The following is a 16,033-nucleotide window of genomic DNA, read 5'->3' on the forward strand; positions in this document are numbered from 1 at the left end:
ACCTGTGTCCTCTCTTATCCTAGGCATGTTCTTTTGCCTCTAAGCCACGGTTGCTTCTCTGTGTGTTTATATAAGCCTTTCATTACCTTTCTTTATCCTGCCTGCAGCACTGGGGTTGGACTCTGGATATTGCTTTGCCTGGATCACCTGTGCTCATTTACAACCTGTTAGTCAGGCTTACCTGGGACTTCCTTACAATTTAAATAGGAAGGAACTCCCCTAGGGGGAGTTATGAGGGGAACAAGAATAAAGGCTCTCACAATTTTCCTATTGAAACAAGCCTTTGTGTGACAATAGGCAGTGCCTTGATACCAAAAGTGAATTGTTTTTTTAATATAAATGTAAAAAGAAAATTATTAAAATTAAGTACCACCCTAATGGGAAATATGTTTACACCTAATCAATTACATAAACTGGTGACCCAGAGTTCTTGGCTTAGACATGATAGGACATACAAATGTGGTAAAAACGGTAAGGCATGTGAGGTTATCAAGGTGGGAACGCAATTCACCTCTTATGTGACCAATCAGTCCTTTAACACTCAAGGGTGTATAAACTGTTCAACAATGTTCGTGATTTACCTTATAGGTTGTACGTATCATAAATTACAGTACATGGGTATGACTACCCGTGATGTTTGTACTAGGATACGGGAACACCTAGGGTATATCAGGAACGGGATTCTTTGCTCAGAACTAGCAAGACACTTCATTGAAATACATAATGGGAATGTGTGCAATTTTGAATGTAATGCGATAGAGACCATAAGGTGCCCTCCCAGAGGCGGAGATAAATGGCCTATTTTAGCCAGGCAGGAGGTCTATTGGATCAATAAAATGAGCACACTTGTACCATATGGCTTCAACGCAGAAAATTACATTATCAATTTCTGGGAATAATTACAGTGATATTTGTATAACTTCTTACTGTTAGAGTCAATTTTTTAAGGTGTATTTTGAATTATTTATTGATCTTTATATTTTATGTTTATTATTGGTTTGATGTTCTACGTATATATTTAAATAAGTTAAATAGGTTGAATTGAGCCGATTCAGTATTCTACACTGCATTAATATGTACTAGGGTATTCATATTTTGCTATGCCTCTGTATGCCTATGCACTTTAAGAGTTAAATTGTATACCTATACCTTAATAATATATATATATATATATATATATATATATATATATATATATTAGTATATATACTAGATTCAGACCTATGTATACCAGGGATTTAATATCCTTATTGTCTATCATTCTTTATCCTGGTCCAGTGTGTGTGTGTGTGTGTGTGTGTGTGTGTATACACACACACACATATAGGGAGTGCAAAATTATTAGGCAAATGAGTATTTTGACCACATCATCCTCTTTATGCATGTTGTCTTACTCCAAGCTGTATAGGCTCGAAAGCCTACTACCAATTAAGCATATTAGGTGATGTGCATCTCTGTAATGAGAAGGGGTGTGGTCTAATGACATCAACACCCTATATCAGGTGTGCATAATTATTAGGCAACTTCCTTTCCTTTGGCAAAATGGGTCAAAAGAAGGACTGGACAGGCTCAGAAAAGTAAAAAATAGTGAGATATCTTGCAGAGGGATGCAGCACTCTTAAAATTGCAAAGCTTCTGAAGCGTGATCATCGAACAATCAAGCGTTTCATTCAAAATAGTCAACAGGGTCGCAAGAAGCGTGTGGAAAAACCAAGGAGCAAAATAATTGCCCATGAACTGAGAAAAGTCAAGCGTGCAGCTGCCAAGATGCCACCAGTTTGGCCATATTTCAGAGCTGCAACATCACTGGAGTGCCCAAAAGCACAAGGTGTGCAATACTCAGAGACATGGCCAAGGTAAGAAAGGCTGAAAGACGACCACCACTGAACAAGACACACAAGCTGAAACGTCAAGACTGGGCCAAGAAATATCTCAAGACTGATTTTTCTAAGGTTTTATGGACTGATGAAATGAGAGTGAGTCTTGATGGGCCAGATGGATGGGCCCGTGGCTGGATTGGTAAAGGGCAGAGCTCCAGTCCGACTCAGACGCCAGCAAGGTGGAGGTGGAGTACTGGTTTGGGCTGGTATCATCAAAGATGAGCTTGTGGGGCCTTTTCGGGTTGAGGATGGAGTCAAGCTCAACTCCCAGTCCTACTGCCAGTTTCTGGAAGACACCTTCTTCAAGCAGTGGTACAGGAAGAAGTCTGCATCCTTCAAGAAAAACAGGATTTTCATGCAGGACAATGCTCCATCACACGCGTCCAAGTACTCCACAGCGTGGCTGGCAAGAAAGGGTATAAAAGAAGAAAATCTAATGACATGGCCTCCTTGTTCACCTGATCTGAACCCCATTGAGAACCTGTGGTCCATCATCAAATGTGAGATTTACAAGGAGGGAAAACAGTACACCTCTCTGAACAGTGTCTGGGAGGCTGTGGTTGCTGCTGCACGCAATGTTGATGGTGAACAGATCAAAACACTGACAGAATCCATGGATGGCAGGCTTTTGAGTGTCCTTGCAAAGAAAGGTGGCTATATTGGTCACTGATTTGTTTTTGTTTTGTTTTTGAATGTCAGAAATGTATATTTGTGAATGTTGAGATGTTATATTGGTTTCACTGGTAAAAATAAATAATTGAAATGGGTATATATTTGTTTTTTGTTAAGTTGCCTAATAATTATGCACAGTAATAGTCACCTGCACACACAGATATCCCCCTAAAATAGCTATAACTAAAAACAAACTAAAAACTACTTCCAAAACTATTCAGATTTGATATTAATGAGTTTTTTGGGTTCATTGAGAACATGGTTGTTGTTCAATAATAAAATTAATCCTCAAAAATACAACTTGCCTAATAATTCTGCACTCCCTGTATGTGTGTGTATATATATATATATATACACACACACATATATACACACACACATACATACACACTGCGATGGAGTATTGCTGTTTTCATGTGTAATCATGTATATGGCTATCTCATTTATTTTACGCTGGTTTCTTTGCCATTACTTTATGTGTATATGCCAAATATTTTGTATAGCTATATATATTAGGGATGCACCGAAATTTCGGCCGCAGAAAGTTTCGGCCGAAAATGGCATTTTTGGCTATTTCGGTTTTCGTTTTTTTAGCCTGTTATTTTCGGTAAAATTATTGTGTAGCATGTTTCAAATTTGATGCTAGCCTAGAGCTGCTGTTTAAGTTTATTACTTGACTTACTGTTCTGCATATAATGAGTTTTCTAGGACTATACTTTATTTGGATAATTAGTAAAAAAAAAAACTGTTAAATATGATTCTGTTACATAGAACTAAATGAAGAATAATACAATATATTGATATTTATAATTGTTTTAAGTAGGGATGCACCAAAATTTTGGTCGCAGAAACATTTTGGCTGAAAATGGCATTATTGTTTGCCTGTTTTTTTTTTTTTTTCTTGGTAAAATTATTGTGTAGCATATTATTGTTTTAAGATATTTTTGTCCAATTTTAGTGTGTTACTTTCAATAAAAGTGTGGGATTTTTTTATTGGCTCTAATTATGCAAAAAAAAACACTAAAAAAAAATAATTTGAAAAAAATACATTTTCGGTATCCGTTTCGGTTTTCGGCCAAGTGCATCCCAGATTTTCAGATTCGGTTTCGGTCCAGAATTTCCATTTCGGTGCATCACTAATATATATGTATTCAAATATTCCGTAGTAATTCCGCAATTCATATTTTCTGCACTGCTGAGTATTGAATAGTTTATAGCTGTTCCTTTTAATTAGGTGAGGAGGGTTTGTTTTAATACTCCAATGGGTAACTTCTGTATAGTATAAGTAAATGTGACACCTGTAAGAATGTATGGTCTATGATTACGGCTACGTTTTGCCGAAACGCGTACACCTTTCCCGACTATGCCTTGGTGCCCATGTACCTTTTTAATATGATAAAGTCTTAGTTTTTATTTTTGAAGAGGTGGTTTCCTGTGTATTATTTTTGTTGTATCATTACTGGAGGGAGAGGAGTCCTCCAATCCGTTATACCATCCATTTGCCAGTCGTGGGTACCTGTCCCCCCCATAGCATGAATATGTATGGAGGAGGCGTGTTTATCATGGTATGCCGACCACTACTTGGTTAATGACCTCACCCGGAAGAGACGACTACACGTGTTGAGGAGCGCAACGCTGTTTGTGGAGGACCGCATAGATCGTAGCAGGACTGGAAGATACCTGAGCATAAGGGGTAGGGTTGGCTACTTGCCACAGTCCCCCGCCGGTTTAATTCCTGTAGCCTTCCTTGGAGCAGCGAGTCAGGCTCAGTGAAAACTGCACGCCAAGTATGTCTATACACGCAACCATCCAGTTGTGACAGTGGTTATTTACCTGGCACCTAAGATTTACATTTGGAGAACTGTTCCTTTTTTTGTGCTGTTCCGGGCTGTTATATTTGGTTCCAGACACTATTTTGGTAGTTAAAGGGTTAATTAAATATTACATCAAAGATTATTGTTTCTAAAATTGTTCAAGAGTCTCTAACACATTCCATTATATTTTCAATCAATTTCCTTTATAAAAAGCCTGTTCTGTTCCAGCTTGTTCCGTTCCGGCTTTTACACCGTTCCATATTATATGATCAATATCATTTGGCTCAGGCTAAATTGAATTATTTTACATAGAGGGATGTCCAATTAGCATAAAACAAGCCAAATGTGAGTGAGTCAAGATGGTTTTCATGAAGTAAAAGTTTGGTTACTTATTCAGAATCTCCCTTTGAAATTCATGGATATTAGGTTACCAGGTTTGGTGCCATATTATATGATCAATACATTTGGCTCAACCTAATTTTAAAACTTTTGTATACAGAGGGATGCCCAATTAGTATAAAATAAGCCACATTTGAGTTAGCCAAGAGTAAAAGCTTGGTTCCTTATTCAGAATATCCCATTGAAATTAATAGAAATTATGGCGCCACGTTTCATGATTAATATTTATTTATAAAATATTTTACCAGGAAGGATACATTGAGATTTCTCGTTTTCAAGTATGTCCTGGGTCCACAAAACATTGCATTGTTACAATAGGGTACAATAAAATACAGAAACAATATTAATACACAATATATGCAAAATTTAACAGAACAGGTAGGAATTATATAATCAACCATGACACGTGCATTCTGTTTTGAGATATGTAGAGCGGGATCTCTTAAAGGATTTTAGGCTTTGGGAAGGTTTGAAAGCGTGCTGGAGGTCGTTCCATAATTGTGGTGCTCTGTAGGAAAAGGAGGATCTAGCTCCTTTCTTTTTGTATTGAGGCAAGCTAAATAATGTGCTGGTACTGGATCGGAGGTTATAGGAGGTGGGAACAGCCAGGGAGAGCATTCTGCTCAGGTAGGGTAGGAGCTTCCCAGAAAAGCTTTTAAACACAAGGCAGGAAAGATGGAGGGTGCGTCTGGATTCAAGCAACAGCCAGTTTAGTTCTTTTAGCATGTCACAATGGTGGATCTTGTAGTTACATTGTAGCACAATGTGGCAGAACGAGTTACACAATGTATTAAGTTTATTAAGGTGAGTTTGCAGTGCAGGTGCATATACTACATCCCCATAATCAATGATTGGCATCAGCATTTGTGCAATCTTTTCATTTACTGTAGGAATTATCATATATCATTAACTTTGCTAATTGTTGTTTAATAAATAATTACTTTCACAAATAAGAAGCTAACCTGAATAAGATGCTGGGTGAATAGTAAGCCAACTTCAATCGTTAAATAAGAAGCTGGCCGAATAAGGAGCTAACCAGCATCATTCCAGAATCTGCTACTGCACTTGGAGAACATATCTGGCAGTTCGGCAAATAGCTATGCAATATGTCTGAGTTTTGTTAGTCTATGGCAGTGCTTTCCAAACTGTGTCGTGACACGTTAGTGTGTCGGCGGCAGTGTGTCGGTGTGTCCATGCTTTAGCACAACATTTTTTTAATTTAAAATTTTGTTTTTGGTTTCAGACTTTCCGCCTGCTTGCAACGCATATCACGTGATTGATACCTAGTGGGTCACATATCTTAACCTATTGGCGCAGCTCAGCCAGAACTGAAACTATTCCCATATGCGGCACATTGGCTCCTGACTCACGTATAATTTCCTCAATTGGCTCGTGACTGCACATGCAGTCAGTGAGTGAGTGGGGCAGCAGTGTGTTTGCAGCACGGGCAGTAGTCAGTCGGACTTGCAGAGCTCTGAGGGCAGCAGCTTAAACGCTGAGCTGAAGTCAAAGTGTTGGGTTTTTTTTGCAGCTAGATCCTAGTAGTGCATTGCTGCTCCTGCTCTTGCTATATAGACAGGAAGTGAAAGCTTAAAAATGCCTGATGATGAAATGCGAGTGTCTTTATCTAATATTCCACAAAATATTCAGTAACTGTGTTCATCCCATCAACCTCATACATCCCATTTAAATAGTAAGTAGCTATTGGTGTTAAACTTTTTTTTTTTTAACTCTTGCACATACTTACTGTTACTTCTAAATACATTACGTTATTATATAAAATATGTATGTGTCCGTATCTCTTAAAACAAGTTAGTTTAACCTCCTGTTTGCTAGTACAACTGAATTACTGCGTCAGAAAAAGGATGTAGTTCTAAAAAAAGTGTGTCACCAACATAAAAAGTTTGGAAAGCTCTGGTCTATGGGCTATTAATTTTGTCACTCACCCTTGTCATTCCATAGAAACCAGCTATAATCCTATGTAATCTCAGAATATGATACTGTACTTGGGGAACATCTCTGATATGTCTCATTGTTTTGTAAATATAACAATTACAGCTCATTAAAGTCTGTGGGCATTACATCGTGTCATTCCTTTTAGTATATCCCTATTAAAGTGTAGATGTACTGTATGTAGCTGCACGATCATGAATACATTTCTTAAGTCCCTCTATGGCTTTGCCAATGTAAATTCGTGAGGTTACCTGAGGGGAGGCCAGGGTAGAGAGCCAGCTTTCCCTATGCCTTGCTTCGGAGGACACACAGCTACGATAGAATTAAGCAACATCTTTGTTGAACTTTGCCTTCTCTTTCAGTTCTTCCTGATAATATCCTTAGCCTCGAGTAACCCTTATCCCACCGGTATCCTCGAGTGTTTATGGAATAGAAATGGGAGGAACTGGTTCAGAAGTGCAGAACACTATCAGAGCATAAACTAAAGCCAGGAGCGTAAAATACACCTTATATGACGATTACAAAATGTGACTAAAGCCCCTGAGTGACCAAGACGTGGTGCCTGATACCAGGATGAAACCCGCGACGTTATACAAAGATTAGGGGAGGAGCAAAGTCATTCTCTCTTGCCATGATTGGCTTGTCAACCGCACATGAGACACACGTGGTGCAATGCCAGTCTACTAATATTTATGTCTGGGTCCTTATAGTTTGTAATATATAGATTGCTGTTGATCATGGGTTTTGTTAATCGCTTTTATACCACAGTAAGAGCGACGCGTTGTATTATTTCAGCCTCAAATTAGCAATAAAGTCAAGTCCTCTATTTTATATATCGCGCCGCACATAACAGGGAGAGGGCGGACCAATAAGCGTGTCGCGCTCTCACGCTCACAATCCCTTATTGACCAATCAGTGATGGTTGTGGAGTGGGTGTGTTTCTGTTAATGTGACAGGCCCTCATACGTTCTCTGTCTTGACAATAATATGCCAAGGCGAAAACTACATACGCAGGTGGCCTCGGGTTCTTCCCAGGCGGTCATCAGTAAATTCTTCAAGCCTCAAGGGAGAAAGCCCGTCGGTTCAGCGGTGACCCCTGTAGCCAACTCCCATAAGGTCAGGGAAGGGGCGGGCAGGAGGAAAATAGGTTATTTAGGTTCACATATGCTTTGTACTGTGACATCCTGGGTAGTGTTTACAAACTGTAGTGACAGTCGAAAAGCGTTTGCAGTGTGATACATGTAAATGTATTAAACAAATAATAGTTTACACTTATCCAATGGTACAACGTTTACAAACTTCACTATTGAGACACTTTTTAGCTGTACATGGCACTGCTGTGACTTATCAGTGGGTACCCTGGTAGAGCGTCACTCAGTAACACTTTAGTGTCATATACAGCATGGACAGACAGGATTCCTTTCATGATGACAGTTAAAGGGTAATGGAAGTGATTTATCACCTGTAATGCATTACTTCAATGCTGTACATTATTCACGTGGTGTCCATAATATAGGGTTGTGCTTCAGTGTTAGCAGAATCATGTACTACTGAACAGGATACATATTTTTTTATTAAAATGATATACAAGTATGTAGTATTCTGTGATGCAAGGGCAGGACTCCATCTTCTAGGATCCTAGAGCAACATAACTCAATCCAAGCAAAGGACCCCAACTCCAGGGACAAAATCACCACTTTAGGGCCAACGCACTCCCTTAACCCACCTTTAACTGCTTACTTATTGCTAATGCAGCTGTCACCCCTGCACTAGCTTAGCCCAGCTCACAACCACTAGGGAAAAGTCAGTGATACAGCTGAGCTAGCTAATCTTTGAACCAGAGGGAGAGGGCTGTGTGGCCCTATTGCCAATAATAAATTTGCCTGCCTGCTACATCCCATTCCTGCACTGTCACAACTACTAGCACAGCTCAGCTGTCAGTGCTACACTAGCTCATTTAACCAGCTGTGACTGCAAGCAGAAGCAGTAACACTTTTTTTTCTCTTGGCTATTAAACTTTAGTCTGTAACTAAATAGCATGTAGCATGTTTGTGAAAGGGACAGTAAAGTCAAAATTAAACTTTTATGATTCAGATAGAGTATGCAATTTTAAACCACCTTTACAATTTACTTCTGTTACCAAATTTGCTTTGTTCTCTTGGTATCTTTTATTGAAGAGTAAAACTAGGTAGGCTCATTAGAGCTCAGGAGTGTGCACGTGTGTCTTTAGTACTCTAAGGCAGCAGTGTTTTGCAACATTATTTGTAGATTTGTTATACAATGTTGCAAAACGTGCACACTCCTGAGCTCTTAGGAGCCTACCTAGTTTTACTCTTCAATAAAAGATGCCAAGAAAACAAAGCAAATTTGATAACAGAAGTAAATTGTAAAGTTGTTTAAAATTGCATACTCTGAGTCATGATAGTTTAATTATGACTTAGAGTGTCCATTTAATTGAACAAAAATATATTACACAATGTTTCTGAAGTCAATATATAATTTTGCTTTATAAAACTGTTTAATATTTCTTCCGTGCTAAAAAAATCTTTGTTTCTAGCATCGTGAAATTAAAACGAAACAAGATGAATCCTCTGATGCTGAAGAGCCATGTAAGAAGAGAGTCAAGGGTCACCACGAGAATGCAGACGAATGCTGTTCCACTTCCATAAAACACATTGGTAAGTTTCACTATAATTTGTAATTGAATGTGAAAAATTTATGTTGTAGATAAAGAATAATTATCTAAATTTTTTGTTTTTCTGACTACTTATTGCACTCTACTCTCTATTGCTTTCACTTAGCTGTAAAAAGTAGAAATTGGAAAAGTCCATGAATAATCAAGATAATGTTTCCGGCATTTATATATGCTGTTTAACAAAGGATATCAAGAGAATAAAGCAAATTAGATAATATAAGTAAATTGGAATGCTCTTCTTCTTTCTCCTCCCTCTCTCCCTCCCCCCCCCCCGTGTCCGCTCTCTGTTGCCCCCTCCCAGGCTTGGGTAAAGGGACATGAATAAAGACATTAGATTTACTGCATGGAACGTAGGAGGCATTGCCTCTCCCATAAAGCGAAAAACAGTTTTAACTCCTCTTCAGAAGCTTAAAACGTCTATCGCTTTTTTACAAGAAACGCACCTAAATACTGAAGAATCCATGGAATTAAAATCCTCCTGGGTAGCTGAGGTCTTATTCACCCCAACGTTAAACCGAAAAAGGGGAGTGGCAATTCTTCTGGGGAAAAAATTAGCCTATCTTAAATTACTTACAATATCTGACCCAGAGAATGGATATCTAATTTTAAAATCAAAGTGAATGTAAATTTTGATGCTAAAGTGCCCGGTTTTTAAAAATTCGATTAAAAACTTGGGCGCTTTAATTCATCAAAATTTACATTTCACTCATGTTGAGAAAAAAAACTTACCTTTTAATCTTCACAGCCGCTCTAGCTTCCTCCGCCCGTCGCAAAGCCTCTTCCTGGGTCTAAAATGAGGAATCCGGCTTCTTCCAATCACAGCGTTGAATCAGACACTGATTCCCCCGGGGGGAAGCCGTGATTGGAGGATGACCTATCCATCATTTCTGACGTCAGAAATGGCTTGCAACAACAAGCTGCTGTGAAGATTAAAAAAGTAATTTTTTTTTTGTTTTTTTTTCTCAACAGGAGTGAAATTTAAATTTTGATGAATTAAAGTGCCCCTGTTTTTAATCACATTTTCAAAAACCGGACACTTTAGCATCAAAATTGACATTCACTTTAAAGATTGCAAACTCAATATTCACCATCTGTAACCTTTAAGCACCTAATATAATTGACCTAAACTTTTGGGACTCTCTTCAGGCTAAAATTTTACAGGTGGCAGAGGGGCATCTGATTCTAGCCGGCGACTATAATATGTCTCCTCGATACCCTCTGGATAGGCTTAGGCGAGGCGCACTTCAAAAGAAAACAAAAACTGTTTAACTCTATCTCTCATAATCTAGCAGTTAGAGATATTTGGAGAGTACAGAATCCAGACACTAGGATTTATACCTGTTATTCCAAAGTTTTTAAATCATTATCAAGGATTGATCTTATGCTGACAAGTGATAGTCTTTTTAAAATTGGTACCAGAGCCTCAATATCCGAAATTTGTATCTCGGATCATGCTCCCATAATGCTAGACATTCCAGGTGTTAATGTCTGCACTCGAGTGCCGCGTTTTTTATATCCAAAATATCTGAACAAAAACCCTAAATTCAGAAATTAGCTAAAAATCAAGCTGGATGAATATTTTCAACTCAACATTGGTTCAGTTCCCAGCTTTTCGACTATATGGGAGACGGCGAAGGCCGCACTAAGAGGAGAAATCATTGCTTATATGGCCAGAGTTAAACAGGACTCTAGACTAAAAGAAAGAGAAGTAATAGCCGCCGTAACAAACGCTTATACCTAAGCTCCCCCTTGGATGATAACTGGAGAAGATATATTAGGGCAAAGAGAGAACGCAATACTTATCTAACCTCCCATACATCACACGCAGAATTAAGATACCAAGCGAAACTATACAAATATGGTAACAAATCGGGCAAATTATTATCTAAGCTAGTGAAAAACTGCAGACAATCCTCGATAATTGAATCTATACAGGATAAAGGGAAACCTGATAAATTGTGCCTTAAAAGAGTTAGGGAAGCTCTGCATCTTCACACTTGGCGTCGCCATCTTGGAACTAAAGTGTTATTGCACCCATTGATTTCTAGTTGCCACACCTCTAAGTTCTAAGTATTAAATTGATAATTCTTCATATAATCTTTTCCTAGGGTGTTGTTTACCCATAATGAAAAATAAACTATTTAAATTCTCATCCTTCTTGTGAATACTTTGAATTTAGTGTCTGATATTATCTGAAGGTAAACATTATTTGTGACCAACGCCCAAGGGAGTTATGCGCTACCATTTCATATGTACAGTGATTTTGTGGTCTTCTTGACAAGCCATATCATGCACTTGAGTTTAGGCTGCACAATACAGAGTGGGAGCTGGACATTATTGCAGTGGCTATGTTGTGCTTTATTGTTCCTGAAGGATTTTTATATGTTATTGTTATGTAACTTAAATTGTGAAAAAAACTGCAAATGGTACAGCTGTCAAAAGCCGAGACTATCAATGATCAGTAAAAGTGCAATGCTTCTGTCACTGGATGCAACAACACATGCGCACCAAGATGGTGACACCCAGTATAAAGAGCGTTACCAACTGGCTTCTGTATTGGGTTAAAATGAGAACTTTAAAGGGACAGTCTATGCCAGAATTTTTATTGTTTAAAAAAAATAAATAAATGTAATTTATTACCCATTCCCTTGTTTTACATAACCAACACGGTTATATTAATAGATTATTTACCTCTGTGATTATCTTGTATCTAAGCCACTGGAGACTGCCTCCTTATTTCAGTTCTTTTGACAGACTTGCATTTTATACAATCAGTGCTGACTTATAGGTAACTCCACAGAAGTGAGCATAATGTTATCTCTATGGCACACATGACCTAGTGCTGTCTAGCTGGGAAAAACTGTCAAAATGCACTGAGATAAGTGGCAACTTTCAAGGGATTAGAAATTAGCATATGAGCCTACCTAAGTGTAGCTTTTAACAAAAGAATACCAAGAGAAGAAAGCAAATGTGATGATGAAAGGAAATTGGAAAGTTGTTTAAAATTGCATGCTCTATCTGAATCATGCAAGTTTAATTTTGAAATGACTATCCCTTTAAATAAATTTGAAAAACAATTGCATGCTGAGTTCTAACCACGCCACTGTAGTTGTACTCAGCATTTTAATGTCCCTTTAAATCGGAGGAATATAAATGATACTGCTACAACACAACTCTGTATTAGGGATTACACTGCTGCTCATGTACTAAATAAAATAAAAATTTCAAGAAAAACATTTTCAAGTAATTCTCTTTTCTTGGTACATTAATTGATATGTTTAAAGGGACACTGTACCCAAAAAAAATTTCTTTAGTGACTCAGATAGAACATGACATCTTAAGCAACTTTCTAATTTACTCCTATTATCAAATTTTCTTCATTCTCTTGGTATCTTTATTTGAAATGTAAGTTTAGATGCCGGCCCATTTTTGGTGAACAACCTGGGTTGTTCTTGCTGATTGGTGGTTAAATTCATCCACCAATAAAAAAGTGCTGTCCGGAGTACTGAGCCAAAAAAAACCCTTAGATGCCTTCTTTTTCAAATAAAGATAGCAAGAGAACAAAGAAAATGTGATAATAGAAGTACATTAGAAAGTTGCTTAAAATTGCATGCTCTATCTGAATCCCGAAAAAAAATATTTGGGTTCAGTGTCCCTTTAAGATGATGTGATTTTAAACTGTAGGTGTGGACAGATTTAGTAATGTATTCTCCTATATCTCGAGATGAAATAAGGAAAGCTATAGAAAAAACTAAATTAAATAAGGCGGCAGGCCCCGATGGCCTTCCAGCAGAGTTTTTTTAAGATATTATTGGAAGAGATTATAGAGACCATGGAAAAACTTTTTAATAACTATTTCATTAATGGTCAACAGATGTCGAAAAAATTTTCAGCAGCTAATATTTCTTTAATTCTTAAAAAAGACAAAGACCCGGAAGACCCTGCGTCCTATAGACCTATTTCTGTTCTCAATACAGATTATAAAATTTTAACTTCTATCTTAGCTTCCAGGCTCTCAGCCTCTTTTGATAAGATAATCCATCCCGATCAAACGGGTTTTATGTGTACTAGGAATTCTTCAAAAAATATCCGCAAGGTCTTAACCTGCATAGATTATATTCATAGCAGTGCGCAAGCCGAACAGAGACAATCTTTGCAAGATACAGCTTTAATTAGTCTTGATGCCGAAAAAGCATTCAATGCGATAATTTGGAAGCATTTATTCAGAGCCCTTGAAGAATTTGGCTTTAGGAATCAATTTACCCATTTCATTCATAATATTTATAGAAATCCTATTTCATATCTTCTAGTTAACTCTAGCTTATCTCCACCACTGACACTAGGCAGAGGCACAAGACAGGGTTGCCCTCTGTCGCCCTTTTTATTTAATATTGCTTTAGAACCGCTAGCGATATGGCTAAGAGATGCAATCAATGGTATTAGATTTGGAGCACAAAATCTAAAATTGCTTATCTATGCAGATGACCTATTAATATTTTTAGGGAATCCTGGCCAGGAAATCCCTATAGTTTTAGATAGCCTAAATATGTTTAGTTCTTTCTCTGGCTATAAAATTAACTCTAAGAAAAGTGAACTAATGTGGATTAAAAAGGTTAGTTCTACCAAGTTTAATTTCCCTTTTAAACCAGCGGAAACATTTAAATATCTAGGTATCCACATGCATGCCAATCCTAAGCTATGGTATAAACTAAATATCCCTCCTCTTGTTAAGAAAATTGAAAACGACTTAGAATCCTGGATCTCTCTGCCCTTGTCAATCTCAGCTCGCGTCAGTCTTATCAAGACCATTATATTCCCACGTCTGTTATATCCCCTACAGAACCTACCACTATTTATCTCGATTTCGGATCAACGCAAATTATATTCTATCTTCTCCAGATTTATCTGGAAAAACAAAAAATCTCGTATTTCGCTTAAAAAATTAATGCATTCTCGCCACTCAGCTGGACTTGCATTACCAAATATTCAATTTTATAATATTGTTTGTCTAGCTAAAATTGCTATAGACTGGTTAGCCGACACTAACATCTTCTCCTGTTCAGCTATGGAAAACTTTGTTATCCCCCTTTTCTATTAAAGCCATTGTGCATCACACACTTAAGGATTTACCTTATAATATTAAAGGACTGTTAACTATTAAAAATATTATTAAAGCCTGACAAAAATGTTGTACTTTTACAGGAGTTGATTATTCTTTTTCTGAAGCTCTCCCAATAATTGGTACAATAGATTTCTCTCCAGGTTACTCTCGGGCAGCTTTTAAGAAATGGGCAGATAAAGGCCTAATTAATATATATCAAATCTTTCAGGATTATGGCCATATCTGCTCTTTTGAATCTCTTGTCTTACAATTTGGTCTTCCTAGACAGGATATGATTGCCTATTTTCAGCTAAGGCATTATGTCAATAGTCATAGCTGGGAACTTAATCAAGGTTTAGCATGGTCTGATATCAAAAAATGTATATCGAAATTTAGAGTAGGACTGTCTTCAATTTCTCTCATGTATGATATAATGCTCAATAAACAGAACCTACTCAATCTTAATGATATTTTCACCTCTTGGTCACGGGACTGCCCAAATTTGGAGGATGATGAAATAAAAGCCAGCTGTATTTTAGTAAATAAATGTTGAATTCCTTCGAGCTGGAAAGAATCACATCTTAAAATTATAAATAGATCTTATATAACACCATTAAGATTGTCAAAGATGTATAGTTCTCAATCTGCCACTTGTCCTCGGTGTTCATATCCCAAAGCTGATTTACTACACAAGTTTTACTATTGTCCTAAACTAAGACAATTATGGAATAAATTATCTTTCTGGTTAAAAAAGTTTTATGGCATTAATATTTCATTTAGTCCAGAAAATATTATTTTTCTTAATATTCACATTATCAACTCTAAGTTAAGACTAAAAACCGTAGCATCTATCATTCTGTCAATCAGACATCTTATAGCAAAAAATTGGAAATCTAAATCGGTCCCCTCCTCTCTGGTTATTCAGGAAATACAAAATCAAATAATTTTTTAATCTTACCATCTTAAATCTGCTAAAGAGAAAAAAATATTTTTTTTTATTTCTGATTGGTTACCTATTATTAAATCTTATACACTTAATATCCAAAAATGCATTTTGTCTCCATTTTTAAGTTCAGATAGTTTTGCTGAATTTGTACTATATGATGAATTTCCAGCATCTTGGGTCTCTTGCTATAGAGAGCAAGGATCCTTTTGAATATAGGCCAGGATTCTAGTGTATGATAAGGATCCGCATAGGGGTGAGGGCGAAAGGGTTTTTTTTTTCCTTGATTGGTTTTCTGTTTATTCTTTTCTTTCCTTTTTTTTTTTTTATTATGAGAATAGAAGAAAAATGAGTTAGCCTCAGACTTTGATATTATCCATTATGTTTAAAAAATCTAAGCATGCCAAAGTTTTGGTTGATATCACAAAGATTATTATAAGTCAATTTAGGTTTAAGATACTAACTATTTATGTATATAAGATATGATTTCATGATATTCATTTGCCCTGTGCGGCATATATCATTTGTACTATGATTTTTAGGTCTATGGATTTTTTTCGTATTTAATGTTACAGT

At 37.0% G+C, this 16,033-nt stretch overlaps 2 protein-coding genes across 2 annotated transcripts in view; one reads left to right on the forward strand and one right to left on the reverse strand.

The window, feature by feature from the left end:
* The window catches only part of DHFR (dihydrofolate reductase), a 217,883-nt gene extending 210,284 nt beyond the window's left edge, over positions 1–7,599 (reverse strand). Inside the window, exon 1 of the mRNA XM_053701458.1 lies at positions 6,970–7,599. Coding sequence (XP_053557433.1) covers positions 6,970–7,052 — 83 coding nt within the window. The 5' untranslated portion in view covers positions 7,053–7,599. The remainder of the gene's footprint in view (positions 1–6,969) is intronic.
* Positions 7,600–7,647: 48 nt separating this feature from the next.
* MSH3 (mutS homolog 3) overlaps positions 7,648–16,033 on the forward strand; it is a 756,380-nt gene continuing 747,994 nt past the window's right edge. The window contains exons 1-2 of the mRNA XM_053699713.1: positions 7,648–7,834; positions 9,276–9,396. Coding sequence (XP_053555688.1) covers positions 7,706–7,834; positions 9,276–9,396 — 250 coding nt within the window. The 5' untranslated portion in view covers positions 7,648–7,705. The remainder of the gene's footprint in view (positions 7,835–9,275; positions 9,397–16,033) is intronic.

Source organism: Bombina bombina, chromosome 2, assembly GCF_027579735.1.
Source record: "Bombina bombina isolate aBomBom1 chromosome 2, aBomBom1.pri, whole genome shotgun sequence".
In the NCBI taxonomy this organism is placed as follows: Eukaryota; Metazoa; Chordata; class Amphibia; order Anura; family Bombinatoridae; genus Bombina; species Bombina bombina.